This window comes from Rattus rattus, chromosome 1 (assembly GCF_011064425.1).
Source record: "Rattus rattus isolate New Zealand chromosome 1, Rrattus_CSIRO_v1, whole genome shotgun sequence".
Classification (NCBI taxonomy): Eukaryota; Metazoa; Chordata; class Mammalia; order Rodentia; family Muridae; genus Rattus; species Rattus rattus.
The window spans coordinates 154,808,066-154,835,612 of record NC_046154.1 but is presented as its reverse complement, the minus strand read 5'-3'; the positions used below and the strand labels follow the sequence as shown (position 1 = coordinate 154,835,612).

At 55.2% G+C, this 27,547-nt stretch overlaps 2 protein-coding genes across 10 annotated transcripts in view; one reads left to right on the top strand and one right to left on the bottom strand.

Moving 5' to 3' along the window:
* Positions 1-13,715: 13,715 nt before the first annotated feature.
* On the top strand, positions 13,716-16,506 carry Gpx4 (glutathione peroxidase 4). 2 transcript variants are annotated; one of them, XM_032908372.1, is made up of 7 exons: positions 13,716-13,842; positions 14,642-14,736; positions 14,828-14,972; positions 15,127-15,278; positions 16,005-16,029; positions 16,114-16,173; positions 16,256-16,506. In XM_032908372.1, the coding sequence occupies exons 1-7, from the start codon at positions 13,759-13,761 to the stop codon at positions 16,286-16,288; spliced, it is 594 nt and encodes a 197-aa protein (XP_032764263.1). In that variant the 5' UTR covers positions 13,716-13,758; the 3' UTR covers positions 16,289-16,506. The 2 variants fall into 2 exon arrangements, with proteins under 2 accessions (XP_032764263.1, XP_032764265.1); XM_032908374.1 differs by lacking the exon at positions 13,716-13,842 and adding an exon at positions 13,866-14,426.
* Positions 16,507-17,201: 695 nt separating this feature from the next.
* The window catches only part of Sbno2 (strawberry notch homolog 2), a 46,675-nt gene continuing 36,329 nt past the window's right edge, over positions 17,202-27,547 (bottom strand). For 5 of the 8 annotated variants that reach the window (XM_032908308.1, XM_032908316.1, XM_032908324.1 and 2 more), the window contains 24 exons: positions 27,379-27,512; positions 27,156-27,300; positions 26,860-27,051; positions 25,976-26,093; positions 25,519-25,624; positions 25,116-25,269; positions 23,958-24,134; positions 23,777-23,874; positions 23,285-23,364; positions 22,205-22,396; positions 21,804-21,973; positions 21,252-21,383; positions 20,922-21,057; positions 20,730-20,842; positions 20,577-20,648; positions 20,386-20,494; positions 20,157-20,231; positions 19,927-20,070; positions 19,025-19,119; positions 18,862-18,954; positions 18,636-18,767; positions 18,470-18,546; positions 18,168-18,358; positions 17,202-18,079 (listed from right to left, as the gene is read on the bottom strand). In XM_032908308.1, coding sequence (XP_032764199.1) covers positions 17,619-18,079; positions 18,168-18,358; positions 18,470-18,546; positions 18,636-18,767; positions 18,862-18,954; positions 19,025-19,119; positions 19,927-20,070; positions 20,157-20,231; positions 20,386-20,494; positions 20,577-20,648; positions 20,730-20,842; positions 20,922-21,057; positions 21,252-21,383; positions 21,804-21,973; positions 22,205-22,396; positions 23,285-23,364; positions 23,777-23,874; positions 23,958-24,134; positions 25,116-25,269; positions 25,519-25,624; positions 25,976-26,093; positions 26,860-27,051; positions 27,156-27,300; positions 27,379-27,512 — 3,396 coding nt within the window. In that variant the 3' untranslated portion in view covers positions 17,202-17,618. The remainder of the gene's footprint in view (positions 18,080-18,167; positions 18,359-18,469; positions 18,547-18,635; positions 18,768-18,861; positions 18,955-19,024; positions 19,120-19,926; positions 20,071-20,156; positions 20,232-20,385; positions 20,495-20,576; positions 20,649-20,729; positions 20,843-20,921; positions 21,058-21,251; positions 21,384-21,803; positions 21,974-22,204; positions 22,397-23,284; positions 23,365-23,776; positions 23,875-23,957; positions 24,135-25,115; positions 25,270-25,518; positions 25,625-25,975; positions 26,094-26,859; positions 27,052-27,155; positions 27,301-27,378; positions 27,513-27,547) is intronic. The other 3 variants (XM_032908333.1, XM_032908356.1, XM_032908364.1) reach the window with 1 other exon arrangement.

The window sequence follows — 27,547 nt, the reverse complement described above, 5'->3', positions numbered from 1 at the left end:
AAAGTGCACGCCCCCAGCACAGTGCGCCTGCGCGGAATGCCGAGAAGGCCCCGCCCAGGTTTGGTTTAGGTGATCGCCGGAATACACCAACTTTCCAGGATAGGTTGCGCGGTGGGCAATCCCAGCATTCACCGCAGCGGTGTCTGCGCGAGATCGCACAGGGAAGATCGCGCGATACTTGACCCGCCTTAGTATTTTCCCACTAGGCGTTTGCAAAAGAAAATTTGGCTGTAGTTCACGCCTTTAATCCCGGACCGAGGCAAGCAGTCGATGAGTTCGAGGCGAGCCTGGTCTATAGCCAGGGACATCCTGTCTCGAAAAAGAAAGGAAAGAAAGAAAGGGGGAGCCCGGTGATGAAGAGCCAGGTTCATGTGCCTCAGTTTCCCTTTTTATATAAGTTTTTATTAATATATTTGCACTTTGTATGAGAAATCGGATTCCAGCGCCCACTTGAGGTGGCCCCCAGCCATCTGTAACTCCAGCTCCAGAGGATCTGGGGCCTCTGGCCTCTGGGTATGTCTAAACACACATGCAGACCCACACACATGATTAAAATCCTAAAAACTAGAAGGAAAAAATGGACATATAGGCATATAGACAATCGACAAACAAGTGTGTATGTGGTGGGCTACTCGTGCTGCCTTGAAAGTTAGAATGTAAACCAGGTCTCAACAGCACAGAGCATGCCCTGCCTCTGCCTCCGCAGTGCTGGGATTGAAAGCTTGTACCATCGCAACTGGCAAGGGCTGTCATTGGAAATCTAGATGCGGACTGTACCCTCCATTCTGTCCTGATGTGAGTCTGACTCAGGTCTACAGATCATGACCGGTTCTGGTATGGAAACTTAGGCTGATCCTGACTTGGAAAGACAAGTTTTGGCCAAGGGCACCTGATCACTGAACCCACCATATGCCCTGTAGACCAGGGCTGAGGGGCTGTGGTTGCTACAGTTGGCTAAGAGCTGTGGGTGCAAAGTAAGGGGATATGGGCAAAGAAATTTTTGGGGAATGAGAGAGTTTGAGGGGCTGGAGAGATGGCTTAGCGGTTAAGAGCACTGACTGCTCTTCCAGAGGTCCTGAGTTCAAATCCCAGCAACCACATGGTGGCTCAACAACCATGTAATGGGATTCGATGCCCTCTTCTGGTGTGTCCAAAGACAGTGATAGTGTACATATATATATATATATATATATATATATATATATATATAGAGAGAGAGAGAGAGAGAGAGAGAGGCATTTGATTCTAGCACTCTGGAGGCAAAGTGGGTAGATCTCTGAGTTCTGGGATGGAGCCTGTGTTTCTCTCTCTCTCTCCCCCTACCCTCTCCCTCTCCCTTGCTCTAGCAGGGGAGCCCCTGACATCCACTTTCAGGAGGAGACATGAGCCTCTCATTGTTGATGGTAATGGACTATCAAAGCCTAAGTATGTATACTTGGGATTTAGGAAAATAGCTGGGTGTAAGACAGGAGCTTTCCAGGGGTTGGGAATTTGGCTCAGTGGTGAGCGCTTGCCCTGGGTTGGGTCCCCAGCTCGAAAAATAAAATTAAATTAAAAAAAAAAAGACAGGAGCTTCCCAGCAGCCATGTGGATAAGTGCCACTGAGAGGCAGCCTCCAGCCTCCAGGTGAGAGAGCATAAATCAGAACCTGCCTGAAGGAGCCTCTTCTACCTCCTCTGTGCCTGGGATCCTGCCTCTTGGTGTGAAGCCTGTCCCTAACCCCTTTCCTGGGTTCCTCTCAGCCTGTACTCCTAACCCATCTTCCTTCTTGTCTGCCAGCAGCTGATTGCAGACGTCTCTACCAGGGAGCCCACAGCAACCACACTTGCTAGGATCCACAGACGGCAGCAAGCAAAAAAATTGAACACCCACCCAACAGAGATAAAAGCAGACTTAATAGCAAGAAAGACCTCAACTAACTGGTTGGGGATTTGGCTCAGTGGTAGAGCGCTTGCCTAGGAGGCTCAAGGTCCTGGGTTCGGTCCCCAGCCCCAAAAAAAAGAAAAAGAAAAAATGCCTAGAGACCAGTGTGAGGCCACCAGGCCTGGGCTCCCTGACCTTAGCACAGCTGGTGAAGCATAATCTGGGCTGTAAAACTCAGCATCGGGGGTTGGGGGTTTAGCTCAGTGGTAGAGCGCTTGCCTAGGAAGCGCAAGGCCCTGGGTTCAGTCCCCAGCTCCGAAAAAAAGAACCAAGAAAAAAAAAAAAAACTCAGCATCGGCAGCACCAGCTTCCAAAATGAAAACAAAGGCCTACTCTGTTGTCAAAGCCCATAGCTCTGGGAAAGTCTCTAAAACACAACCTTGCTTTTTGGCTTCTGTAGTTCTGCCTCTGGGTAACTGTTCTTGATAACTGAAGATGCATAAAAGCTCACCCAGAGAGAGGCTCCAGGCTACACTGGGATCCCAAACATGCAGGCGTAGTTGCTGGCTGGATCATAAAGACTTTCTATTGGCTTCTCTGGTGGACACCCCAGAACACAGGGCAAACACAGGAACATGCACAGGCAAGATAACAGAGTTCCTCCTGGGGCCAGCAACCCTGTTGCGGTAGGCCCCGAGAGATACAAGGTAGCTGAGGCCTAAGATGGCATGAAAGCAGTAATTATGACTTTGTTCAAGGACCTTAAAGGGGTAGGAATGAATCCTGAAGTCTGGCTGATACAAACAGGTGGATGACTTAATGAAAATAACTGAGGACAGGGAGGTAGAAGCTCAGGGACAGAGAAAATCCAGCCGGTGCAGCGCGCGCTCCTTTGGCCCCAGCACTCAGAAGGCAGGCAGAACTCTGGAAATTCAGGGCCAGCCTGGTCTACAGAGCGAGTTCCAGGACAGCCAGGGTTACACAGAGAGACCCTGTCTTTAAAATAAAGAAACAAGTAAATAAAATCACTAAAGAAAACCACGTCTAAAATAAAGTTAAGGGCTGGAGAGGTGGCTCAGTGGTTAAGAGCACTGACTGCTCTTCCAAAGGTCCTGAGTTCAAATCCCAGCAACCACATGGTGGCTCACAACCATCTGTAATGGGATCTGATGCCCTCTTCTGGTGTGTCTGAAGACAGCTACAGTGTACTTACATATAATAAATAAATAAATCTTAAAATAAAGTTAAGGGGTTGGGGATTTGGCTCAGTGGTAGAGCGCTTGCCTAGGAAGCTCAAGGTCCTGGGTTCAGTCCCCAGCCCCGAAAAAAAGAAAAAAGAAAAAAAAAAATAAAGGAGGGTCTGGGAAGAACTGAGGAAGAGGGTGTTGGCATTCTGTCTAAGCTCCACCCCCACAGTTGCCTGGCAACAGCCAGGTATGCTCTGCCCCACAGTTGCTTGGCAACAGCCAGCTTGCCTGACACTATATAAGGGGCTGCTTGCCCCTTCCTCACTCTCTTTGCTCTTCTCTCTTCCCCTCTTCCCTTTTTTTTTCCTTTGGAGCTGAGGACTGAACCTAGGGCTTTGAGCTTGCTAGGCCAGCGCTCTCCCACTGAGCTACATCCCCTACCCCCCCCTTCCCTTTTAACCCTGTCTCTTCTCCCCCCATCCCCCCCACCCCTTCCCTCCACACGCCCATGGCCGGTCTTTACTTCTTCCCCTTTCTACTCTTATCTCATTAAACCTCTCCTCGTGGAACCATGTTGGTTTGGTGTGTTCTGTCTGGACGCCAGCCGAGATTTAAGCCTCAACAGAGAGAATATGACAGATATGCATTGTGTGAAAATATTTTTCAATTAGAAAAAAATAAAAGTAGACACTTGACCGATTCGAAACAGTGGATACAGAAGTAATCTGAGAGCTCTTAACTGTTTCAGTAAACACTTCTGCGCTGAACCCTAAGACCCTAGATACCGGGGATGCCCCCCAAGTGGTTGACGAATAGTGGAGCCCAGCCTGCTCTCAGGATAAACCTCTCACCCCAGAGATCAGTGCTGTAAAAGGGTCTACAGGCCCAGAATGCGGTCCCCACGATGTGATCCTCTTCATGGCCTACAGAGCAGGTGGAGAAGTGAGGGGTGGGGTGGGGGCATACCAGGATTGGTTTGGCTTACCCGGTTCCATGTCTTTGTCAAGCCTAGCAAGCAGGTACTGGATGTGTCCTAGTGACCCAAGGGAGAGCATAGTCCTCACAGGATCCCAAACAGGGTAGAAAGAATGGGCTAAGGGATTTGAGACCTTACAGGAATAGGAGGTCCAATGCAGGACTCGGCAGCAGCAATTGCTGTATTCCCTTGACAAAGCCCCAGGCTAAAAGAGTGCCCTTTCTTTCCCACTGGGACAGGATGCCGTCTGGGGCACCTTACAAGCTGGCCTTGTTTCCAGATTAGGACAGCGGGTGAATGAGGCAAAGTCTGCTCCTGCTCCCGGCCGGCCGTGTAGACCAACACAAAGGAACTCTTTCTCTCAGCCTGCAGTGTGAATTAATCTCCGTGTGTCACATGACAGGGGATGGGTTTCACGCCTAATGGGTTTCTCTGCTGATGTAATAGCTCAATAACTCAAACCAAATTAAAAAAAAAAAAATACAAAAGCAACTGCACACCTTTAATCCCAGCACTAGAGGAGAGGTGGCAGAACCTATCTCTGTGAGTTCGAGGCCAGCCTGGTCTATAGAGCGAGTTTCAGGGCAGCCAGGGCTACACAGAGAAAATGACTTGAGAAACAAAAACATAAACAAAAGAAAGAAGAGGAAGGAAAGGAGGAAGACAGACAGACAGACAATGGTCAGAGCAGTCAACAGACAAAAGCACACAGCACAGCAGTACTGCTCCTCACCGACCGCACGTCTGTCCTATAACAGAACAGAATCGAAGAACTTTAGGTCAATTCGAGAAATAAAAATAAAACTGAAAAGAGAACCTCTGAACGCAGAAAGGAGTAAAGACTTAACAGAATAAGAGACTGTGGTCCATTTCCAGTATGAGGTGTGTTGGAGCTCACGGGAGAATCGGGGTGCTCAGAGTGCAGACTGCTTCCTGAGTCCGCTCCCGGTTCAGTCTAAGGCTGAAAACTTGCAGATACTCTGAGCCCAGGGGAGGATGCAGAATTGAGGAGGGACCCCTGGGAAGAATGTCTGGAGGGGGTGAGGATGTGGGGCTGGTGGTGTGGGGTGTGGGTGTGGGTGTGGATAGGGGGGGTGGGGGTAGGGGTGTGGGGTGTGGTGTGGGTATGGGGCTGGGGTGGGGGTGAGGGGTGTGGGAGTGGATATGGAGGGATGGGTGGGTGGGGTGGGAGGGTGGGGCTGGGGGGCTGGAGGGGTGGGAGTGAGTATGGAGGAAGTGGGAGTGGGGTGGGGGTGAGGGTGGGGTGTGGGTGACGGGGTGGGGGGTGGGGAGTGTGTGGGGTGCAGGTGTGGGGCTGGGTGTGGGCTGGGGTGGGGGTGGGGTGGGGCCATTGTTCCCTGGCCACCAGGCATGCCAGCTGCGGCTGCCTGCCTTCTGTCCAGTCTGATGCTGGATCTTGCAGAATGAATCCATCTGGCTTTCACTCTGAAGTCTCTCAGCTTTGTTGTCGAGTGAGGGTCCCTCCTGTCGCAGATGTATGTATACGTGCATGTGTGCAGTTGCAGAAGCCCCATCCCCTCTCTCTGGTCCCCGCACTGGCCAGCTGGCCCTCTGATGCTGCCTTACCCCCCTAATGGTAACTCATGTTTCCCCGTGTAACGCTAGTGGGAATGTGTTGTCCACGAACATGGAGGGAACATGCACCGTCTGGTACTGTGGAGAGGAGAGGAGCGGTTGCCATAAGGCCAGCCTGGACCCCTGAGCAAAACCCTGTCAAACAGTCAAGGCAGGAGATGTGGCTCCATTGTTGATACCTATGTCAGGTGACTCAGAACCACCCGCAATTCCAGCTTCAGGGGGACCCAAGGCCTCTGGTCTTTGCATGTATCCGACCGAACTCACACGCATAAACACACGAAGACATAATTAATAGACATAAATAAATAAACTCTCAGGAGGCAGCCTGGTCTACATAGCAAGTTCCAGGCCAGCCCAGGCTACATAGTAAGACCCTGTGTTGGTTTGTGTTTGCCCCATACTAATAGTGCCCCAGCACTATTAGAAGGTGTGGCCCTGTTGGAGTAGGTGTGTCACCGTGAGTGTGGACTTTAAGACCCTCCTCCTAACTACCTGAAGATACCCAGTCTGTGCCTGGCTTCTTTCAGATGAAAATGTAGAACTTTCAGCTCCTCCTGCACTATGCCTGCCTGGATGCTGCCATGTTCCGGCCTCGATGACAATGGACTGAACCTCTGAACCTGTAAGCGGCCCCAATTAAATGTTGTCCTAACAAGAGTTACCTTGGTCCTGGTGTCTGTTCACGAAGTAAAACCCTAATTAACTAAGATAGACCCCGTCTCAATAAAACAAAAACAAGTCTCATAATCAGCAGGAGGGCGGCTGGGGCACTGTAGCAGCACTGTCAGAAGCCCTGGGTCCCAGCTCCACCAGGTACGGGAGGCACAGTTGGCTGTCCTCTCAGAACTGGGGAGCTGAGGCAGGAGGATTGCTTTAACTTTTCATCCCGTCTAGGATACATAACGAGTTCTATACCTACCAGGTGTCCAAGCAAACACAGCCAAGCTAACTCTGTGGGTTTCTTTGTGGCCACAGTTGTAATTGGCGCCGCCCACTCCCGGGGCGGGCGCCTCGGCAGGGGTCAGGGAGGGGCACCCCAGCGCACAGGATGGCTCCTCCCTGGGCTCCAGTCCTGGCTGTGTCTGCAGCAAGCAGTCATCCCATCCCAGACCAACCTGCTGCCATTGTTCCTGAACTAGAACACAGGGCCAGAGGAGCTGGGTGTCTCGGCAACCAGGAGGAAGAGGTGTCTGGAGGCGAGGGAGCCACCCACTGCCAAGTTGGACAAGGTTGCCATGACCTAGGAGCAAAAACAGGGGTACTGGGGGCCTGCAGCCTGAGCTGGACCCAGGCACAATATCAGGGCAGGAAGAAATGGCAGATGTTGGAGGTGGGAAGACAGGGTGTTAGGGTGTGAGAATCCAACACTGGACAGGGCCAGGGAGGGGAGCAGCTGGGAGGAGAGAGGAGGAGGCCTGGGGAAGGGGCCCTGGGCCAGGTGACGGGGTGAGCGGAATGGGAGCAGCCCAAGGGCTTGGCATGGGTGGCAGGGTGGGGTAATGGCACTGCTCGGCCCAATGAGTGGTAGGGACGGTGGCAACCAGAGGGAAGACAGGTGTTGTCTGGAGTGTGTGATCCCAGGGCCCTGAGCAATGACTCAGACTGTGGCCTTGGCACCTGAACTCACCGCCCTGCCAGAAACAACTCAGGGCTTGTGGGAGGAAAGGTAGAGGGTGCTTTGAATGAACGCGTGGGGGCGGTGGGGGGGGGGCCTGGAGAGCCGGTTTCTGGGTAGGAGCCCGAGCTGTTGTGGACGGGAACCTGGGCTTGGTTCCCGGCACCCATGTGGTGGCTCACAACCACCTGTAACTTCAGCGCCAGGGATCTGACGCTCACTTCCATGGTGCCCGCGTACGTAACACAGAGGAGAGTCAAAGGCTGAACAATTACTGTGGTACCTAGTGATTCCATTGTAGGAACAGCAGAAGAAAACACAGGCGCACATACAAGAACAATAAACCTTGGCAAAGCACATACTTTAATCCCAGGAGCTCTGCAGGAGGATTCCTCTGAGTTCAAGCTCAGCTTGGTCTACAAATGGTATCCCCTTCATTTAAAAAAAAAAGGGGAGGGGGGTTTGGGGATTTAGCTCAGCGGTACAGCGCTTGTTTAGCAAGCGCAAGGCCCTGGGTTGGGTCCCCAGCTCCGAAAAAAAGAAAAAAGAAAAAAAAAAGGAAAAAAAAAAGGACCGGACAGATGGTTCAGTGGTTAGAGCACTGGCTGCTCTCTCAGAGGATCCAGGTTCAACTCCCAGCACCCATGTGTACAGTATTCTGCCTGTAACTCCAATTCCAGGGGATCTGGCACCCCCATAAACATACATACAAGCAAAACACCAAATGCACACAAAATGAAAACTTTTGTCTGCTTTGTAGAAGGACTCTTTTCCTCCTACTGGGCTGCCTTACGTTGGTGTGCTGGTATGTACTGGGTCTTATTGTAGCGTGTTATGCTGTATTTGGTTTAAGTCCCTGGGAAGCCTGCATTTTTCTAAGGGGAGGTAGATGGAGGCGGGGAGAAGGGAGGGGAAACTGCAGTCATATGTTATATTTGAGAGGAAAATACAGAAAGAAAAAACACCACCACCATTAGTTGTTATCTGTGTAACAGAGGTGACAACCTCAGTCAGGGGGCTGCCTGGAATTCCTGGTGCAAACAAGTCTGAGGGTGGAGGGTGTGGTTCTGGTTTTCTTCTAAGCAAGGGCCACTGACTAGCACACAAAGGAACCGCTATCTGCAAGCAGAAGCCACCTCCAAGTAACCCACATTGGGTCTCAGTGAGGTCTCCGGAGACACCACTTTGCTCCTCTATTTTCCTTGTCTTGTTTCGATACCAGGTCTTTGTAGCCCAGCATGACCTCCAATGCATGACCTCCTGCCCTCAGCTTTGGAGTGCTGGTGACCGTGCACACACTGTCCCTCCTCTGCTGGGGTTGGAAACCAGGGGTTTTGGCAGTGAGGGTGGTGAGCTCTATCCACTTAACTTCACAGCCCCCCCCCTTTAAAAAGGATCATGTGACAGGCGTGGAGACAGCAAGGCCTTGGACCTTAACTACTTCGTGGGTTCCTCCTTTTCCCACTATGTATCCCCTCGGTTTCACCTCCTATCACTAGGTGGAAGAGAAGAAAGGAGGGGAGAGAGAGAGAGATCTGAATCTAATTTCTTTCTCCGTGTTTCTTCTTTGAGCACAACTGCTAACAAATTACAACCAAGCCAACAGCCATCAACCCCACCTCTTGGGGCCCAGCATGTATGTACCCTCTGAAAAGTTCCCAGAATTCCAAACATCACACACTCCCAGACACTGTCTTTGGCTGGCACAACCACACCTCTGCTAGAGCACGAGGCAAATCATAGTCAGCTGCTGCGGACGGTCTGAAGCAGCCTCACATCCCACGCCTGGGATTAACAAAAACACATTCTTTTATTTATTTATGTATTTATTTTTCATCTTTATTAACTTGGGTGTTTCTTATTTACATTTCGATTGTTATTCCCTTTCCCGATTTCCGGGCCAACATCCCCCTAACCCCTCCCCCTCCCCTTCTCTATGGGTGTTCCCCTCCCCATCCTCCCCCATTACCGCCCTCCCCATGAAAACACATTCTTACACCTGTTTGTTTGTTTTTTTAAAGAAACCAAAATTCCAGGATTTTCACTACACCCAGCACTGGAGGAAAGAGGTCAGTCTGGTCTGCATAGTGAGAGTGTCAGAAGGAAGGAAGGAAGGAAGGAACGAAGGAAGGAAGGGAGGAAGCACAATGACTGGAAAGATGGAGCTTTAGAACACTTGTTGCTGCACAGGGCCTAAGTTTAATGCCCAGCAGCCTCATAAATATCAACTTCCAGAGGCTCCGTGTCTCCTTCTGACCTAGACTCCAGGAACACACATAGTTTACAGACTATATGCAGAAAAGACACTCATACACAAACAGACGATAAATGTGCATTGACTACATAAATGTAAAGGAGAGGGCTGGAGAGATGGCTCAGCGGTTAAGAGCACTGACTGCTCTTCCAGAGGTCCTGAGTTCAAATCCCAGCAACCACATGGTGGCTCACAACCATCTGTAATGGGATCCGATGCCCTCTTCTGGTGTGTCTGAAGACAGCGACAGTGTATCCATATACATAAAATAAATAACATCTTTTAAAAAAATAAATAAATGTAAAGGAGAAGGTGTTTCTCTGGGAGTGCGCGCTTCTAGAACTAACATGTCTTCCTGACCAAGCACAAAGGAATAAAGGTCTCAAAACGCAACGGTGGGGTGTATGGGAGGAGTGGGGATTGAAGGAGAAAGGCAAAAGCAATAGCTAGGCCTGGGAGCTCTTGCGTAAACTGATGCCTTAGGCCAAGCAAGGTTATTAAAGAGCACCACATCCTCCATGCAGTGGTGGCACACACCTTCGATCCTGGAGGCAGAGGCAGGAGGATCTCTGTGAGTTTGAGGCCAGCCTGGGCTATATAGAAAAACCCTGTTTCAAAGAAACTTTTGAAATCCAGCATCCAATTTGTAGGTGGGGAATGGTCTAGGACAGCAGAGAGTTAAATCAATGTTGGCAAAGAGAGCTTGGGACACCTCAGACGCAGCTTGCCTGAGGACCAATCAATCATCGCAGCCCTTCAGGGGAGAAATCAGACTTCTTGGGAAACAAAACCTTAACTCTTGAGGTTCAAGCCCCAACCCCAGGCTGTACCTTGTCATGTGAGCCCCTAGACAAGGACTCAGAACTATCATTGCTGGGTTGGGGATTTAGCTCAGTGGTAGAGCGCTTGCCTAGCAAGCACAAGGCCCTGGGTTCGGTCCCCAGCTCCGGAAAAAAAAAAGAACTATCATTGCCTTTGTCCTTCGATTGAGATCTGAGAGCTTGGGCTCGCTTGGGCTGGTTTGGCTCCCGACACTTGCACAGTGAGAAATCTCTCCAACACTTACAGATCACCGAAGGGAAATTCCCAAGAGCACCTGACCAGCTCTGCTCAAGGCACAAAGGGTGCAGCCAGCGACAACAACCCTCTCAATCTTCCTGATGGTGCCATCCCTTAATACGGGGCCTTATGTCATGGTGACCCCCCAACCAATTATTTTCATTGCTACTTCATAACTGTAGGTTTGTGAGTTATGACTTAATTCTAAGTATTTAGTGTGCAGATGATCTGATAAGGAAGGACCTCTGTAAAAGGGTCCCCAAAGGGGTCTTGACCCAAGGTTGTCTTAGCTTCTATGGCTTCACGGCCCCAACTTTGATCAGTTAAACATGTTTGATTGAGGCAGAAACAATCCAAGGCTGTTTGGACGAAGGCGGAGATTTCCGGTTTAAATAGAATCTCAGTCCTTTGGACACAGCCTAGGGGCCTGTTGCTTGACAGAATCCAGCCCTTCCTGAGAGTGGAATTGAGGAAAGACCGGACTGACTGGCTGCAGGAGTCCATGGGCTGACTTTGAACTCCAGGGCTTCGATATCCGGCAAGGGGCAGCTGTGAGCCTGGACTGGGCTCCGTTTGTTATGGGAAGGAAGCCTAACTGGCCAATCTTAGTAATGAATCAGAGTACTCTGTTCTAGAGTTCTCTTCCTACTGTCCAGGTCAAGGCTGCAAGCCTCTGAGAGCACTCCCTTAGCTAAATTCCACTTTGCATAACTTAATCTTTCCTAAATCCTTTCAGCAGGCCATCCATGACGTCAATTTCTTATTCCCAGTGTCCCCAGTTGGTGGCTGTGCCTCTGTATTTCGAGTGCTTAGGAAGCAAGAAGAGGGAAGCTCCAAGGAGCTGAGGCTGGCCTGGGGGAATGGAAACAAAGGTCTCAGAAAACAAAGGAAATTAGAGTCAAAGGCTGGGACTCAAGGGCTCACTTGGACCCGGGGTCCACACCCAGCACCCCAAAAACAGGCCTAACAAACCAACAAACCTGTCATCCTAACATTCAGGAGGTAAGGTGGAAGAACAGGAGTTCAAGGTCATCCTTGGCTACAAAGTGAGTTCCAGGCCAGCCTGGGCTATATGAGACACCCACCCCACCCCCTCACCCCCACCCCAACCCGGTCTCCACAATAAGAAAGGTAAAAGCCAGGCTCTGTCTTGGTCCTTCCTGGAGTTGTGGCTTCTCGGAAGGCACTAGCTCAGGTTTTCATTTCCCAACTGGTTAAATTAGGGTAAAGTTGGGGTTCCTTGGGAGAGGCAGGCACCCCACATGCAAATCCCTCCCAGATCCTCCAGTGCGGCCACCTTCAGCCCCAGCCCTGGGCCTCTTTCTCAGTCCAGCGTTTATCGAGGTTAACAGTAGCCCAGAAGCAGGGGCCTTTCAGATGCCCTGTGAGGGTGTGGCTGTAAGCCTTTGGGCACTGGTATTTACAACTTCACACTAGTCCCTCAGAGGCCATGTCACCCCAGTCTAGGGGCTGGGAGGAAACAGAGACTTCCTGAGGTGGGAGGGGCCCTCGGAGCTACCGTGAACCTACAGAACAGGGTTGTTCAAGAATGGATCTTGAGGACCCAGATCTCTGGTCATCTTAACCTTCTGGGGGTTTGTCCAAGGTGCGCCTAGGACTGGAGTAGAAGGAAGGGGCTCCTGAGCTCCCCTGGACCTAGATTCTCTCCTGGGGAGGGCTCCTGATCTGTCTCAGCAGCAGACGGTCTCCTCCAGGGGTCAGAAAAATAGGGAGGATTTAAGGGATTAGAGTCCAGGGGAGGGCGTGTTGGACAGGCAGCTGGGCTGAGGAATTTCTGAGTCACTCCTGTGACACAGAGAGGGCAAAGGGCCCACAGTGCTGGGCTGAGAGCAGTGGGGCCTAGACAAGGTCACAAGGAAAGTTGCAGGGAGGAACCTCGGGCCTTTAGTTTCTCACACAGGTCTTTAAGACCTGTAGCTTCTTACATATGGGCAGGGACCTCTGCGGTCCCAGGAACTGTTGTGTTTCTGATCCAGGGTTCACTGTGTAGCCCTGGCCCCACCTGGAAATTGCTAATGAGGCCAGGCTGCCCTCTCAGCCTCCAAGGGCTGGGGCTCAGGGTATGGCTGGCTACCAGGCCCATCTGTCTTGGTTTTGAGGCAGGCTCCCTCACTGAGCACAAGCATTTGGCGGACCTAACTGATCCCCTGGGATCCTCCAGTCTTCGGAATCCCAGGTTCTGGAATGACAGGAGCATCCTTGTGCGCAGTTGGTGTGGGTGCTGTGATCTGGAGTCCTGTGTGTTTGCTTGGCAGTGGCTTTCTCCGCCAAGCCCTCCTACCACCCCTCAGATCATCTCCTTCACATCAGTACCTACAGGGGACAGGACCAGGCCTGGTGTCATCGACCTATCATCCTAGTACCCAGGAATCTAAGGCAGGAGGATTGCTGTGAGTTCTGGCTACATCTGGGGTTCAGTGGGGAGTCAGTGGGTTGAGAACCCTCCCTGGCACGCTTCAGGTTCTGGCTTCCATCTCTGCACTGCATGGCTGCACACTTTTGCCATTCCAACTCTTAGGAGGTGAAGGCAGGAGGATCAAGAGTTTTAGGTTGTGCTGGCTACACAATAGTTTAGGCTAGCCTGAGCTACATGAAGACAACCTCTGAAAAAGAAAATAGAAATGGAAGGGAATGAGGGGACTAGCCGACTTCCGCGATCCCAGCACCAGAAGGCTGAGGCTGGAGGCCCAGAGGTTCAAGGTCATCCTCTGCTATATAAACGGTTTAAGGCTAGCCTGGGCTACATGAGATTCTGTTTCCAGAAGAAAAAAAGAGACTCCTGTATTCAAGGGGATGTTTAGGGAGATGATTTTGCCATGCTTTCTATTCCCAGGGATTCCCCAAAGCGCCCTGGCACCCTGCTCCGCTGCGGGCAACCTCGCGGATAACTGTCTGCAGCCCTCCAACGCGTAGGCCGCGTGGACGCTACTCCCGTTTCTCCGTCTTTCCCATCACTGAGCATGCGCAGTTGCTGACAACAACAAACTCCAAGCCCCGCCCCGCCCAAGCCGCCCCTTCATTCAGGCTTCCCATTGGCTACAGGGGTCTCGCGTCTTCGGCGCAGGCGCACCCGGCCAATAAGAGACGTCAGTGGGCGTGGCCGAGGGCGGGCAAGCCAGACTCGGCCTCGCGCGTCCATTGGTCGGCTGCGTGAGGGGAGGAGCCGCTGGCTCCGGCCGCCGAGATGAGCTGGGGCCGTCTGAGCCGCTTATTGAAGCCAGCACTGCTGTGCGGGGCTCTGGCTGTGCCTGGCCTGGCTGGCACCATGGTGGGCTACTGGGACCTAGGAGATCGCGGGAGGGGGCAGGGTTGGAGTCGGGTCACTGTGTCCAGGGTGGAGGTCGGGGGGTCGTGGGATCGGTTAGCTAGAGTAGGGGGCACCCAGGTGGGAAAGCGGAGTCTGATAGGCATCCCCGGGGCTGAACAAGGCCAGGCCTCGGCCGGGGAGGTTCCTGGGGGGTGGGAACCGGTGTCGGGGTCACTGTAGCGGGCTCTGACCTGGTCACGCGCCCCGCCTGGCCTGATGCGTCACAGTCGGCGGCTCCTTGGCTACCGGCTCTTTGTCCCCGCGCTGTGCTTGGGACGCACAGACGGGCGGGCATGGGCCGCGCGGCCGCCCGCAAGCGGGGACGCTGCAGACAGCGCGGCCGGTCCCCGGGAGGCCGGCGACGGCGTGAACCTGGACGCCAAAGTCCTAGGAAGCGCCCAGGCCCTCGGAGGAGAAAAGCTCGCGCGCGCCGCCGCAAGAGGGCGCGCCCTCGCCGGATGGAGCCCATTCCCGAGCCTTTCAACCCGCGGCCTCTGCTGCAGGACCTTCCCCAGACCAGCAACAGCCACGAGTTCCTGGGCTTGGTGTGCGGCCAGGGATACCCCTGCCGTCCTCTTCCCTGGTAGCATATTAAGGGATGTCCAGAGATGTTTTCTGGAGGACCTGAAAGGGGCGTACTTAATGGAAGAAGGAGGAGCCTCGTGACTCCTCCACTCATTGCCCCAGGACTTTTCCTTGGGTCGGATATTCCTCCCCTGGGGGACCTGGGGTAGGACACTCAGTTTCCCTGTTTTTACAGTGTGCATCCCGCGATGATTGGCGCTGTGCGCGCTCCATGCACGAATTCGCAGCCAAGGACATCGATGGGCACATGGTTTGCCTGGATAAGTACAGGTGGATGTCTGATCATATGGGAGGTACATGGCTGGTCTGAAAACGGGGCCTCTCCTGACTGTGGCCTCATTCCCACCCTTTCCCTCCGTAGGGGTTGCGTGTGCATCGTCACCAACGTGGCCTCGCAATGAGGCAAAACCGACGTAAACTACACTCAGCTAGTCGATCTGCATGCCCGATACGCCGAGTGTGGTTTACGAATCCTGGCCTTCCCTTGCAACCAGTTCGGGAGGCAGGTCCGTGGCTGTTCCCGGGTGCTGTGTCAGTGTGTGTGTGTGTGTGTGTGTGTGTGTGTGTGTGTGTCTGTCTGTCTGTCTGTCTGTCTGTGTCTGTATCTGTCTGTGTGTGCAGTGTAGTGCACCTTCCAAGTAAATCTGTTGCTGCCCGCAGGAGCCAGGAAGTAATCAAGAAATCAAGGAGTTTGCAGCCGGCTACAATGTCAGGTTTGACATGTACAGCAAGATCTGTGTAAATGGGGACGATGCCCACCCACTGTGGAAATGGATGAAAGTCCAGCCCAAGGGCAGGGGCATGCTGGGAAAGTAAGTGACCCTGGGGGAAGGAGGGGGCAGATGGCTCTGGACCAGGGTAGGGAGGGAGTGCCAATTTTTTAGTATGTTTTGAGGGGGTTGACTCATTGTGTAGCTCTAGATGGCCCAGAACTCACAGAGATCTGCCTGCCCTACTAAAGTGCCGGGATTAAAGGAGTACACCACCTGGCCAAGCCGCCTCAAAGATGGGTGTTTTGCCCGAGTGTATTTATGTGTAGCACATAGGTATGGTGCCTGCAGAGGCCAGAAGAGGGCATGGACTCTCCTGAAGCTGGGCTTGGTGGGTTGCAAGAGGGGACTGGGGGCTGCACTTGAGTGCTCACAATCGTTGGCCTGTCTGTCCACCCCGCCGCTGCTCTGGATTGTTTTGTGTGTGGGTTTTATCTGCACGCAAGTCTGTAGCCCATGCGCGCCTGATGCCCCCAAGGGCCTGGAAGTGGAGTTAATAGACTTTTGTGAGCCAGCGTGTGATGTGGGCACTGGTAGTGCCACCCCATTCTCCAGAAGAACAGTTCGTTCCTCTAACCACTGAGTGAGCCTCCGCCGTTTGAGGCAGGGTCTCACCATATATCCCTGGCTGGCCTGGAACTGACTATGTCGACCAGGTTGGCTTAGAACTCCACTTACCAGTGTTTTCTAAATGCTGGGATTAAAGATGTGCCCTAGCAGGCACCACTTCTAAACCCATTTTCCCTCCCCTCTCTCTGTCTCTCACAGTGCCATCAAATGGAACTTTACCAAGGTAAGTGCCATACAGTGTGGGCGGTGTGGCCCCGCTCCCTCCCACCCCTGCCATGCCCTGTCAACATGTTCCTCTGTCCTCCAGTTTCTCATTGATAAGAACGGCTGCGTGGTGAAGCGCTATGGTCCCATGGAGGAGCCCCAGGTGAGCACCTTTGCCAAGCAGCCGGAGTGAGGGCTGTGTGTGGTTGCTGAGGGGCAAGTCTGAACGAGTTGTCTCCCTACAGGTGATAGAGAAGGACCTGCCGTGCTATCTCTAGCCCTACAAGTGTGTGCCCCTGCACCGAGCCCCCCTGCCCTGTGACCCCTGGAGCCTTCCACCCCGGCACTCATGACGGTCTGCCTAAAAACCAGCCCGCTGGTGGGGCAGTCCCGAGGACCTGGCGTGCATCCCCGCCGGAGGAAGGTCCAGAGGCCTGTGGCCCCGGGCTCGAGCTTCACCTTGGCTGCCTTGTGGGAATAAAATGTAGAAATGTGCTGCATGTGTGTCCTCAGTGGGGAACAGACGTGGGCTCAGAAGGCAGTGCCTGTCCTCCAACTGCAGGTGCGGGGCTGGCTCAGCTGCTCACGGTCCCTGCTCATCCTAAGCTCTGCCCAGGCCAGCAGGAAGGACCAGGATGTGGGCCGCTTAGGAGCGCAGTAACCTGCTAGGAGGCCTGAGGTCCGGGACACTTGAGTCAGGGTTGCTGCAGGGCCGTGTGTGTGTGTGTGTGTGTGTGTGTGTGTGTGTGTGTGTGTGTGTGTGTGTGTGTGTGTGTGCTTAAGTGTGTGTAAGTTGTCCCATGTTCTCTGGGGACTGTGGGATGCCTGCCTATGGTGGGTTGAGCTGGTGTCATTGGGTCTGAGAGTCTCTCTGCTCCTGTCCTGTGCTACTGGCCTTTTCACTCCCTGTGGAACTGTGAGCCTTGTGCTTAAGTAACCGTATGTCATAGAGGCTGCCTGCCTCTGGTCTTCCCTGTCATCCCTTCTGCGGACTTGCCCCTCCCCAACCTCTGTGCAAGGCCTGAGACCAGGATCCTCAGCCCAGCCAGGACTGCAGCTGCCACTGTCTGGGAAGAATCCCGTCTCCCCAGCTGGTTCCTACCAGCCAACCCTGGACAGGTGGGTGGCAGCCACAGCTGGGACCCTTGGGTTCCCCCTTCCGTTGACCTTTAGGCCACAGCACACGGGAAGTAGGCAAAGGCACGTATATTTTAGAAAAGGTCTTTACATATGTACACAGTTCGTTATAAATACATAGAAACCAGGGCCTGCCGGCTGCCCACAGATTCAGGGGCTGGGGAGGGGCAGGTGACAATAATTTAGGGGGCAGGGGATTGCATATATTAACGGGGTCTACCCCGTGGAGCCCCCATAGCCAGCGGGGCCCGAGCACCGATTTCCTGAGTTACCAGCTCTCTGGGACAACCAAGCCCCACGGCTTCTAGGCTGGGCACGGCTGTAGCAGGGGAAGCACAGGGGCCCCACGCCCCACTGGTTGGGAAGGCACCGTGGCCAGTCACCCTCAGTAGTCATGGGAACCCCTGCTAGCAGAGGAGCCCATAGGCCTTACTGCCCAGTGCAGTGTAATCCAGAGGCTGATGTAGCAGCCTAAGAGTTTGGGAAGGGTGGGCTGAAGTGGATAACGCTCTGCCGCTCTGTGCCGCCACCGCCGCCGCCGCCGCCCACGCCCACCAGAGGCGCAGGGGTCTCAGTGGGCCCCGCGCGCAAAGAGCGGAGCATGTCCTCCAGCACTTCCCTGAAATTGATGTCGCAGCCCTGGTGTGCCAGCTCCACAGGGTTGGTAGCGTTGTCCCTGGTACCCAGCATCAGAGAGCTGGGGTCTGGGGGTGGCAACGAAGGGAAGGCGAAGCGTGGAGGCGCTGGGAAAGGCTCGGCCGGGGGACTGTAGGTCAAGTCCAGCACCTCACCAGGACCGCATGGAAGCGTAATCGCACGAGGAGTAGGCGGGCGCGCAGCCAACCCATGAGCGCTGCGGCGCTTCACTTCTGCATCCATGAGCTGCAGTTCCTGCAGTACGCGGTGAACGCAGCCCTCCGGAATCTTGATGCCTGTGGTGCGGACACGCAGTCAGGTCCTCCTGGGGACCATGCTTGGGAACCCTTTCTCCAGGAACCCCACACCCGCTGCCCCACTCACCCACTTGCTTCTTCTTGTCCTTGGTCTTGAGGCGCACGATCTGTAGGTAGCTGCTACTGCTGACGTCCGCCATGACAGCAGCGATGCGGCCCCACACGCGCAGCAGCGCCCCGCACAGCATGTAGTGGTGGCGGAGGCGCAGGCCCTGGGCACAGCACTTGCCCTCCTGTGCCAGTCGACAGCGCTGGTTCCTGTATCAGGGACCGCTGGTCAGCTCATAGTCTGCACTTTCCCATACCACGAGGCCCTGGGATACTGGCCGCCCAGCTCCGCCCTCCTTGTGACTTCGTGCCCGGCCTCACCAGGTAGTGTGGCTGCAGTGCTCCAGCGACAGCGCATAGCTGCTCTCCCAGGGTTCCCGTGCCTCTTCCGGGGTGACCTGGGGACGCAAATCTACACGTTAGCAGGGGAAGCGGCTCAGTTCCCCATGCATTCCCAGCCGCCATGAGAGGGTAGGCTCTTCCCTACCCGGTGGAACTTCCGGCACAGGTTGTCCAGGGTCTCCAGCTGGCTCTGCCGGCCAATGTTTGGCTTGTACACGGTGAAATAATCGCCTCGATTCTGTTCTGCCAGAAGGCAGCTCGTTTTGCTGCCTCGTACCTAAGGGCCAGAGTGGTGAGGTCGACTGCCACCGGGATCTCTGGGTAGTTGGCTGGCAGGGCACCTGCTGTCTGGGGTGGGACTACTCACTCACCTTGTAGGAGAGGTAGAAGCCGTCATAGGGGCCTTTTAGCTCCAGCGACCTAGTGAATGCCTCTTCCCACTTCATACCGCGGTCCACGCTAATCTGTGGCAAGTGGGGGTATTAGCAGGTTTGGGGCGGAGCTTGGGCTGGTGCCGGGCGGCTCCCTGCTCACCTTGTAGAAGACCACCTGCCCGTCCTGTGGGTGCCCGGGTGCCAGGAACACCTGCTGGCTCTCTTCATGTATCTCGTTGATGCCGGGGGCCAGGTCTGAGGAGAGGGTAGGAGGTCAGGGCCACCCCGAGGGGGCTTCTTCTCTGATGTACCCCATAAGAGGTGACTACCCCATCACTGAGCAGAAGACCCAAAAGCTCGGAGGTCAGATGTCCTGCGGGTGGGTGTCAGGTAACCCTGTGGCCTGGGGCCCCCGGTGTCCTGCTGTGCATGGTTACCAGAGGGATTGCGGGCTTTCGATTTATTTATTTTATGTATGAGAGTTCTATCTGCATGCACATTATGCAGAAGGAAGTGTCAGGTCCGCTGGGGCTGGAGTGAGTTGAGGCACAGGGTGAAACCTGACTATGTCTGGACGAGGGGCAGGGAGCCTCGCTGTTTTGTTTGCCTTGAGACAAGATCTCAGGTAGCTCAGGCTAGCTTTTAATCCAACATGTAGTGGAGGAGCCTGAACTTCTGCTCTTTCTGCCTCTGAGAGCTGGGTTGGCAGGCAAGTGCCACCACACTCACAAATGACCATCTGTTTCAGGGCCTAAAGCCTTAGCCTGGGGTGGCAACAGCCTGTGCGTGAGTACAGCCTGCAGGCCGCGTACAGCCGAGGCTGCCTCTCAGTGCATCCTGACAGAGACAACATTCCCAAAGCACTGTTCTCTGTAACTGCACAGCGTGAGTCTTGAGCGTGAGCCTCCCCAGGTGACCACTGTTAGAACATCAACCGGCCCTCGTCTGTAGCCACTCAGTGATGGACTTCACATAACGGACACAGTGGGCCTCAGATGCCACCAGGGCTCCAGTGGGCCCTGGGCACAAGGTGTAGAGCCCAGCCCTGCCCTTGAGGCCTACCCAGAATGCCCATGTCGTATCTGCCCTCCTTCTTGTCGATCTCGATGAGATGGTCAAACGTGTCGGAGAAATACTGGAACAGCGCATTCTGCTTGTGCACCTCCAGCCCAAGGATGCGGTTCAGGAACTTGGTGATGGAGCAGTCTGTGGGCGGAGCTGCGTCTCAGGCTGCTGGCGCCACCCTCCCCCCTGCCCCTGGATCACCATCTTCCAGTGCTTCCGGGACTCACCCTTCTCCACATCCAAGCAGCCAGAGCGTGACTCCCGGCCACCGATGCCCACAGACAGCAGGCCCTGCTTCATGTCTGTGAAGGAAAACCAACCGATGACCCTGGGGTCTCAGGGCACCATGCCTCGCCTCTCCCTAGAAACCCACCTACACCCAGTCCCCAAAGTCTAACAGGACCAGCCCTGCTGTAGTCCCACACCTCCCAGACACATTCATGAGCCCTGGCTCACCCCGAAAGAAGGCAGCATCCCCTCCTGGATAGCCCTGGGGCAGGGGCACCCTGTTGTTTGTCTGGCCCATGATTGTGGCAAGGACACGGCTGAGCGCACGGGCGCCATACTGTGGGGCAGATGAGAGAATGAGGCCCAGGTAGAGGGTGGCCTTCCCTCACATGGCAGCCTCCCCACTCCCCTTGACTTACCTTGTTCTCGAAGTTATACTTGCTCAGGTCCCGGGACTCAGTGGCCCGTCGATCTCCGTGGGTCAGAGCACCCTGTCAGGGTAGCAAAGGACAATTTGTGAGTCAGACCCCAGCATACCTGACCCAGCCCCTGCCTCAGGCTGGCCTGCTCACCAGACTCTCCAGCCGCTTGGCCACAATGGAGGCGAACCTGCGCTCCCCTGCCAGCTCGGAGATAAGGAAGACATACTCGGGCGCTGAGACCTGGTTGGATCTGTGGGTGCGGCCTGAGGGCAGAAAGGCTCTAAGAGACTGAGATAGGGGGTTACAGGGAAGGGATAATTGGGCTAGGGCTGGGGGCCTCACCAAACTGTTGAATTGCTCGGTCTGCGCTCCAAGGCAGCTCCAAGGTCATGTGCACCCGGCGTCTCTGGTTCTGGACTCGCCGGTCGGCTTGGAGGGAGACACCAGAGCTGGAGGCCTCAGAGATAATAGCCACGAGCTGGAGGTTGGGGGTGAGAGGGGTCAGGGTGCTTGGGGGCTGCCCTCTCCACTGCCCAACTCTGGGTACCCAGGGAGAAAGGTGTACACCTCCAGGAGTGCAGCCACACCCCTCCCCACCTTGCACTCATACACTCCATGCACTGGGAACAGCCCCCACCCCTAGCTGTCCCTAGCTGTCCACGCTGGCCCCACCTTCTCGCCGCTCATGAAACGCTGCTTCTCCCTGAGGTTCACATGGTCGATGGACAGGCCCTGCTCTGCTCTGGACTCAAAGACCACTGACCCGTCGGGCCTCGATACCACTCGGCCTTTCCTGCCAGTCATCTGTGGTTGGGGATGGAGGAAGAAAGGAGGTTCCCCATAGGGTCAGTGTGGTGGCCAGGGGCCCAATGCACTGTGTCCTTGTCCGAGGTACAAGGTGGCTCTGCTGGGACCCTTGGTTTGCAGTGTGGCTTCAGTAGCTGAGAGAATTCCTGCCCCCTCAGGTCCGTGTGTGTGTGTGTGTGTGTGTGTGTGTGTGACACGCACATACTGGTGCCCTCAAGTCTACTTGGAAGAGCAGGAAGTGTGCTTAGCTGGTGAGCCCTCTCTCCAGCCCTTTCCCTTTTTTGAGACGGGATCTCATGTAGAACAGGCTGGCCAATGTGGGTTGGGGTGCACATGACCCTCTGCAGCCAGGTTCTGCCCCTGTCCCCAGGGGTTGACATAGGGCCCTCAGAGCAGTCTATGGGCCGCCAGGCTCACCTCGGCCACACACTCCGGGCCCCCAAGCTGGTGGATGAGCTGGTCCAATGTGTTCACAGGCAGCTCCCGGCCCAGTGCTCGCACCTTGGCCAGCAGGCCCTGTTTCAGCCGTTCCACCCGCTCCAGGACACCAGGGCCCTGTAGGTCTCTCTGAAGTGGGTACAGGGGACCTGGGGGTGGGCAGAGGGTCAGTGAGGTGGCCTTGCAGGAGCAGCGTAAGGAGCCTCCCAGCAGGGGAATGGAGGCCCATGGGTATAGCAGTCACTCAGCTGTGTGTGATAGCTCGGCCCTGAGCAGGGCTGTGAGCCTCAGCCTCCCCATCTGTAACAGGGTATGTGGTAGAAAGGTCCTCATGTGGTAATGTCTGCTGCCTGAAGTCTGGCTGGATGATGGACACTCACCTCGGTCATCTGTGGGGAGCGTGGGGGCGTCTACGATGACCACATCATCATCTACCAGAGACTCTGGGGATGAATTGAAGTCGCTATCCAGGCCAGCATCTGACTCTGTGCTGCTGCCATCACTAATACGGATAACTCCTGCTGCCTCCAGTGTCAGTCTGGAAGCCTTGGGACCACGGCCCCGAGGCCGCCCTGCAGGGAGGAGTCATGGGTCAGCTTTCTGAAGTGGAGGCTGCAGAAGTGGGTGAAGCTGGGGTGGCAGGGTAGAGAGAGCAAGAGGGGCTGAAGCTAGGAGCTGGCTTGACTCTGGTATGGCACCGGTCTAAGGCTGGCTGGCTTCCTCTGTTGCATGTGTCTTGAATCCCTTCCACGAAGCCCTTCAGCCCTTCTTCTGGCAGGGAGAGGCAACGTGGGGTACCATGTCCCCATCTCCAGCCATGATGGCTTCATGTTTGGACCTAGTGGTAGGTGAGAGGCTCAGAAGACATCAGAGCCTCCTCCAAGGACAAGTTCCGCCACTTCATGTGACAGTGCTGTCTTGTCAGACAGAATGATGTGTGGAGGGGGTGGGGCCTGTGAGTGTCTGGGGGCATCTGGAGTGGAGGAGCCTGCACTGCCCTCACCACCAGCGTGCCTGCGGGTAAGGAACTTGGCTTCTCTGAGCCTGGCTCGGAAGGTCTGTGAACCGGAAGGAAGGTAGGAGACCCTCGCGCTGACCCGAGTGCTCCAGGCACTGGCGGTCCTTGTGGTCAGCATGTGCACAGCTGAGCAGTGCAGAGGCCTGCCTGCCTGCCTGCCTGCCAACCAGTGGGGGCTGGAGCTGGGGTTCCCAGGGCCTTGGCTAGTGGGGCTGGATGGACAGGCTGGGTAGCCTGAGGTTAGAGTCGGCCACGGTTTTGCCCAGATCTTTGCTTCTCTGAGCAGCCTGCAGGGAAATGGTCAGCTCTACACACATGCACTGCCTGGGGGACTTGTGGAGACTCCCAGCTGGGACACTAGAGTGCAGGACACTAGAGTGGCAGGTCCGCAGGGAGGGCGGGGTAGAGAGGGAAGCAGAGGAGGAGATGGGCGGGCATTTACGTTTCCTCTTTCCTCCTCCCCGGTCACGCCTCCTCCTGGTGGAAGGGAAGTGCTTCTGGATCAGGGACAGGAAGACGCCTCTGCAAGGGAGAGAGGGCTCAGCACATGGGCCAGCCATGGCCTTGCAGTTTCAAGGAGATGAGCGGCAGGACACAGTGGCTCCCATGTTGGTCCCTGGGTAGGATCAGCAGGAAGGAGCCTCGCTGGGGTAAACTGAGGTGACTCCTGAGAGGGATCTGTAGGTCTGTGGATGCCAGGCCTGAGAAGCCCATGGAACTGTGGTGAAATAGCACCACTGTGTGGGGGGCAGATGTCCAGAAGTCTGCTTTTGAGGTCCCAGGATCAAAAACCCATGTGCCTCCAGACCCACAAGATTCCTGTCTGGTCCTGCGCCCTGGTGGCCTTTCCCCAGCTGCTGAGGGGCACTGGACAGCAACAGGCACAGCAGGGTGAGGACCAGCTGGCCAGCCAGCCAGTAAGTCCATCACTTACTCTGCTGCAGAGACGAAGCAGTCCAGGCGGCCCTCATTCTCATCTAGCACCTCTCGGGTCCGCGCCTCCCCTGTGGACTGCAGCCCGATGACCACGCACTGCAGGGATGGGGAGATGGGGTGTCTGGGCTCCATCAGTCTCTAAAATGACTGTCCCTCCCCAGACTGGTGTCTAGACTCACCTTGTCCCTGCTCAGCTCCTGCTGTGCCAGCTCCACCAGCCGGTGCACCTTGGCCGCAATGCACAGGTATTTAAAGAAGCGCTGGTGTGCGGACCAGAACTGACCCCACAGGGACTTCCGAGACTCCAGACCAATCCAGTCAGCCGCCTGCTGGAACACACTCAGGGCCTCGGCCCACTGCAAAAGCAAGGCCCGTGCTGAGGATGGCGGGCAATCTCTGGCAGGGACTAGGGCAGCATGTGGGGGAGCACCAGTGAAGACGGGAGCACAGTTGAGGACGGATGGGGTGAGTGTGAGCAAGAACACGCTCCATCCACACCCACGGCTGTCAAAGAACTGCTCATAGGGGAAAAAGTACGGGCTGGGCAAGGGCCATCACTGTTATTTGATTAAGAATCTCAGGTAGCCCAGGCTGGCCTTGAATTCCTGATCCCCTTGCTTTAGACTTCCAGGCTCCAGGACACGCGACAACAGATGTGCACTCTATGTCTAACTTACTGGGGGAGAGGGCTGGCTTTGAGCTGGATATAAAGCCTATGATAACCTTCAATTTCTTTTTATTTTTAAAGATTTATTTTATTTATGAGTACACTGTTGCTGTCTTCAGACACACCAGAAGAGGGCATCAGATCCCATTACAGATGGTTGTGAGCCACTATGTGGTTGCTGGGATTTGAACTCAGGACCTCTGGAAGAGCAGTCAGTGCTCTTAACCACTGAGCCATCTCTCTAGCTGGATAACCTTCAATTTCTGATCATCCTGCCTCTACCTCCCAAGTGCTGGAATGACAGGCATGAGTCCCCACCCCTAGTTCCAGAGTCTCTACTGGGCAGCTGAACTCAAGGCCTCGTGGGCACCATGAGTCAGTTAAGAGCATGGATTGCTCTTCTAGGGGTCCTGAGTTCAAATCCCAGCACCCACATGGTGGCTCACACCCATCTGTAATGGATCTGATGCCCTCTTCTGGTGCGTCTGAGGACAGCGACAGTGTGCTCACATATAATATCTAAGTAAATCTGTAAAGACTTGCTCCAGATAAACTAATGCTGAGTGGCTCTGGCACACCCTGGGAAGCTTCTGCTCCCTCCCACATATCCCACAGTGTGACGCTGTGTCACAGGCCTACGAGAAACAGGGGTCCCTGCAGACAATCTTACCAGCCGGGCTGCCCGATTGTAGACCTGCTCGAAGACAGGAGACAGTGGGATCTCCTCGATTCGGAATGTGACCCCTGAGAAGCTGAGCTGGCGGGCGATGTACATGCCACTGACCTTCATGTCCATGGCCACGATCTCCATGGCACCCACGCCCCTGCAGACACAGAGCCTCTGAGCGCTTCACCCACGAGCCGGGAGGCAGAGCACACCACATAAGCACAGGCCTGGGCTCGGGGGAAGACAGTTGAGGCCGGGCCTGAGAGAAATTTGTGTGGGAGAGGGGCAGAGCAGAGGGACCGTGAGAGGAAGCTCATCTTTCCGAGGGGACAGGAGGGGCTAGGAGAGATGGGCCCTCTGGAGACCTGGCCAGGATAGCCAGCCCAGAGACAGAGACAGGGCTCACCTCTTCTCAATGGCATGCAGGAACTCCTCGAAGGTCCGGAAGGGTGTGCCCTCGCCCCAGATGCCCAAGCGGCTCATGTATATCATGTTGCGGGGCTCAGAGGCGCCTAGGGGTTGGAGGCAGGAAGCTGAGGCCAGGAACTCACCACGCCACATGGAAGTACTGTAGGTCTAATGGAACCTGGGGTACAGTGTGGCAGCCCCAGAGACTCGGACCAAGGGAGGGAACTGAGGCTCTGAGGAAACTGTCTTGATGGGGTACCATCAAGGTCAGAGAGCCACGAGTAAAGGGGAGGCTGGCTGAGAGACAGCAAGTGCCACATCTGCCCCAGGTGCCAGGCAAAAATGATACAGACCCACATCTTTGCAATCTAGCATGGCAGGACCCCCCTCCCTGTGCAGATGACGGCACTAACAGCAGGCCGCCGGTGTGAGCTCAGCTGCCGCCCTCATCTCACCTGTGGCGCTGGCATACACCACCCTGGCCTGGGGCAGCTTGTTCTGCAGGTCCAGCACGGCCTTGCCCATCTTGGTGGAGCTGGCGTTCTTGGCTTTGTGACACTCGTCAAACACAATCTGAGATACGCTGGGTTAAGGAATGTTCCCGAAGCACAGAAGGTGTCCCTAACCAACTATCCCACAATGCAGCAGGGGGGCTCAGCAGCAGGCAGACTTGCTTAGCATGAACCTAAGGGTTCCGTCCTCAGCACCACAAAGCCAGGTCTGGGCCCACCTCGCCATGACGAACTGCTGTGGCAGACTCTGTCTCAAAAAAACAGGTCAAGGGGAGACACCAAAGAGGGATGCACTACACAGAAAGACTCTCAAGACCAAAGGACAAAATGCCAAGAAGAGAAAGACAGCAAGAGAGTTGTGCTGAGGGTCTTGCCCCAGCAGTGCAGATCCTGTGGGTCTCCACGTCCACCACCGCTGGGTCCCTGGGCACATCCCTGAGGGCCAGAGGCACTGGCCATGGCACAGACTGAGGAGGAGACCCACCATCTCCCACGGCCAGCCTTTGTCATGCAGAGTAGCCACAATATTCCCAACAGTCACCCCTAACGCTATGGAACCTGGTTACTCACATGCTGGCTGGAAGCAGGCCAGGAGGACGTAAGGATGACTTGTGAGGCCTGCTCCATGCTTAATCCCCAATATCAGAATGGCTCTGAGAGAGGCTGTGCCAGGCAGGGGTGAAGACCCAGGCCTAGTATGACGGCGCACTTGTAGCTATGTATGTCTGGCCTCGGGCCCCTCCCATCCAACACCTACTTAGTACAGCCCTAGTGCTTCAGCTCTGCCCTTCTCCATGCCCACCCACCCACCCCTGGCAACAGGATACCACACCATCAAAGGCCTCTCCACACCACTGCAGGATCTGGCGTAGGCGTGTGCGATGCTGCCCACCTGCCTGGCTTTCTCCAATCAGGGCAGAGTAGGTGGCAAAGAGGACACCCTCTGAGGTAGTGTTGTCACCGTACTTGATCTGTGGACACAGGTTCAGACAAGGGGATGTGTTCAGGGATGCCCCTGCCTCAGTTTACCTCCTAGGAAAGAGTCCTTGGCACAGGCAGGTCACCCACAAGTCTGTTTTCCTCCTGATGAAGGAAACCTGGTAGAGCTGGGACACTGCCCTGCCTCAGTTCCTTCCTTGCTCAGGGGTCTGGATTCAGCCCCCTGTGCCCAGCCCACCTTGCTTAGTGCATGCACTGCAATGCCGGGGGCCTCGATGTCTCTCAGGTCCCGTTCTGCATCATACTTGAGGTCATTGGAGGCACTGAACCTACAGGAGACGCCTGGTCAGGAATGCCTCCCTGCCCCACCCTATGCCCCCTACTCCCTCCACTGGCAGGTTTCTCACCACAAAGCCTTCTTCCGGCCCCGCAGGTAATTCTCCACTATGATGCCAGCCACCGTGCGGCCCTTGCCCACGCCGGCCCCATCCCCAATCAGGAAACCAGCACGCTGCCCACTGGGCAGCAGGACCTCGTGTTGCTGTGGGTGAATAGAGGCAGGTCAGGCCTGTGTAC